This window comes from Dama dama, chromosome 1 (genome assembly GCF_033118175.1).
Source record: "Dama dama isolate Ldn47 chromosome 1, ASM3311817v1, whole genome shotgun sequence".
Classification (NCBI taxonomy): domain Eukaryota; kingdom Metazoa; phylum Chordata; class Mammalia; order Artiodactyla; family Cervidae; genus Dama; species Dama dama.
In genome coordinates, this window is record NC_083681.1 from 76,829,458 (window position 1) to 76,831,934 (window position 2,477).

A 2,477-nucleotide genomic window follows, 5' to 3' on the forward strand; every position below is an offset into this window, starting at 1 on the left:
TAAATTTGGTGGGGGACAATTATTGCATGTGAAATTAAAATCTTAAACATTTTAGAAAATAATTCACTAATTTAAGTTATATTTTATACATAATAGTGTAGTAAAAACAAATTATTAGAATAGAATTATATTCTATAGGTAAGGTTTCAGAGAGTTTAACTTGTCAGAGACATATTAATAAGTGACTGAGGTTAAATTTGAAGGCAAGTTGACTTGATTAAAGAGTCTAGATTGTTAACAAGACATCATTCATATTCTCTAGGAGATATGATATGTGACGTTTTACCGAGGTTTGGCCAGTTGGCAAAATCATTAAAGGAATGTAAACCTGAGGCTTCTCTGATAAGGTGGGTGCTGAATCTCTCAGCTGTATGGCTTGCCAGGCTCCTCTGTCCATCAGATTTCACCAGCAAGGATACTGGACTGGGTTGCCAGTTCTTTCCCCTGGGGATCTGCCTGACCCAGGGATTGAACTCATGTCTCTTGCATCTCCTGCACTATCAGGAGGATTCTTTACCACTGCATTACCTGGGAAGCTCTCTCTGATGGGAGAGCACTAAGGAAAAGAGAGAAAACAGAAGACATCCTGAGCAGTTAAAATGGCCTGAACAAACATAAGAATTTGCAACTGTAATCAACAATTTCAATTAAATGAAGCTAAAGAAAGGAATTATCCACATGGAGAAAAGGCAGACAGAGCTGAGGAGGCTGAGAAAATCCAAACAAGGACATTTTCTGAGTCACCTTGACACTCAGTTCTTCCCAGTCCATCCTTTCCTTGCCCCTCCATCAGCAGCTGCCTTGCACTCCCCACACCTGTAGACATGCGGTGTACCATTTGGGCTCCAAATGTGTCTTATTCGCCTTCCTGGGAAATCCCAGACTTCACCACTGCAGACCAGTCCCTTGTCCAGGCTGGGAAATAGATACCCTCTATTTCTGTCCTGTCTGGTTGCTTAGGGTGAACTCTGCTTTTCTCTGGCAGGAACCACAGTGATGGATGAGAGAAATCAGAGTGCTGGAATCACCTTCGTCCTCTCGGGCTTCTCAGAATACCCACAGCTCCAGATGCCCCTCTTCTTGGTCTTCTCCGCCGTCTATACAGTCTCTGTGGTGGGGAATCTGGGTATGATTGTGATCATCAGAATCAATCCCAAACTTCACACCCCCATGTACTTCTTTCTCAGCCATCTCTCCTTTCTTGATTTTTGTTACTCTTCTATAACCACACCCAAACTCTTAGAGATCTTGGTTGTGGATGTAAGGACCATCTCCTACGTGGGTTGCATGATGCAATTCTCCCTTGGTTGCACACTTGTGATTACGGAAATGTCCATGCTAGCAGTGATGGCCTATGACCGGTTTGTGGCTGTTTGTAACCCCCTGCTCTACACAGTTGCTATGTCTCCTAAGCTCTGCAGCCTCCTGGTTGCTGGATCCTACACGTGGGGTGGAATGTGTTCCTTGACAATCACATGTTCTCTTTTGGAGCTGTCCTTCTGCGGATCTAACATCATACATCACTTTGGCGGTGAGTATTCTGCTATCGTCTCTGCCTCTTGCTCTGACTCTCACGTCAGTCAGATGACATGTTTTATCATTTCTACTCTCAATGAGGTGTGTAGCCTCCTGATTATCCTCGCCTCCTATATTTTCATAATTGTCACAATCATCAGGATGCCTTCAGCCGGTGGACTCCGAAAAGCCTTCTCCAACTGTGCCTCCCACCTGACCGCCATCACCATTTTCCACGGGGTCATCCTTCTTGTCTACTGTGTACCCAACTCCAGAAGCTCACAGCTCTTCACCAAAGTAGCCACTGTGCTTTTCACAGTAGTGGTCCCCATGCTAAATCCCCTTATCTACAGCCTTAGAAATAATGATGTGAAGGAGACCATCAGAAAATTAGTCAACACCAAAATGTTTTCTCACCCAATGTAATTTTGAGTGAGAAGAGAGATAGAGGAAAGCACTTTCTTAAATGTGCTTTATACAGTGTGTTGGTGGTTATTACATTTTTCTTCAAATGTGTGCTTATTCACTGATTAATGTCCTACTCTTTGCGACCCCTTCTCTATCCATGGGGAATCTCCAGGCAAGAATACTGGAGGGGGTTGCCATGCCCTTCTCCTGGGGATCTTCCCAAGCCAGGGATGGGACTCATGTCTCCCGAAGTGCATGTTGATTCCTTAGTTACTGAGACACAATGGAATACAATCTCTTGAGAAAACTATATATACATATACATATATATCATATATATATATATCATATGAATATAATGTGATTTTTAAACTGCACTGCGATTTTAAAATATCACCTTCAGTTTAAAAGAAAAAAAATAAAATTATGTTTATGTCTCACTTTCAGAGTGTTATAAGAAAAATAATGATCATCTAATGTTGTCCATGGGCTTCCCATGTGGCTCAGATGGTAAAGAATCTGCCTGCAATACAGGAGACCTGGGTTCTTTCCCT

At 42.6% G+C, this 2,477-nt stretch overlaps 1 protein-coding gene across 1 annotated transcript; it reads left to right on the plus strand.

The window, feature by feature from the left end:
• Nucleotides 1-996: 996 nt before the first annotated feature.
• LOC133055575 (olfactory receptor 1165-like) lies at nt 997-1,941 on the plus strand. The gene has a single exon (XM_061140730.1). The coding sequence runs from the start codon at nt 997-999 to the stop codon at nt 1,939-1,941; it is 945 nt and encodes a 314-aa protein (XP_060996713.1).
• Nucleotides 1,942-2,477: the final 536 nt, after the last annotated feature.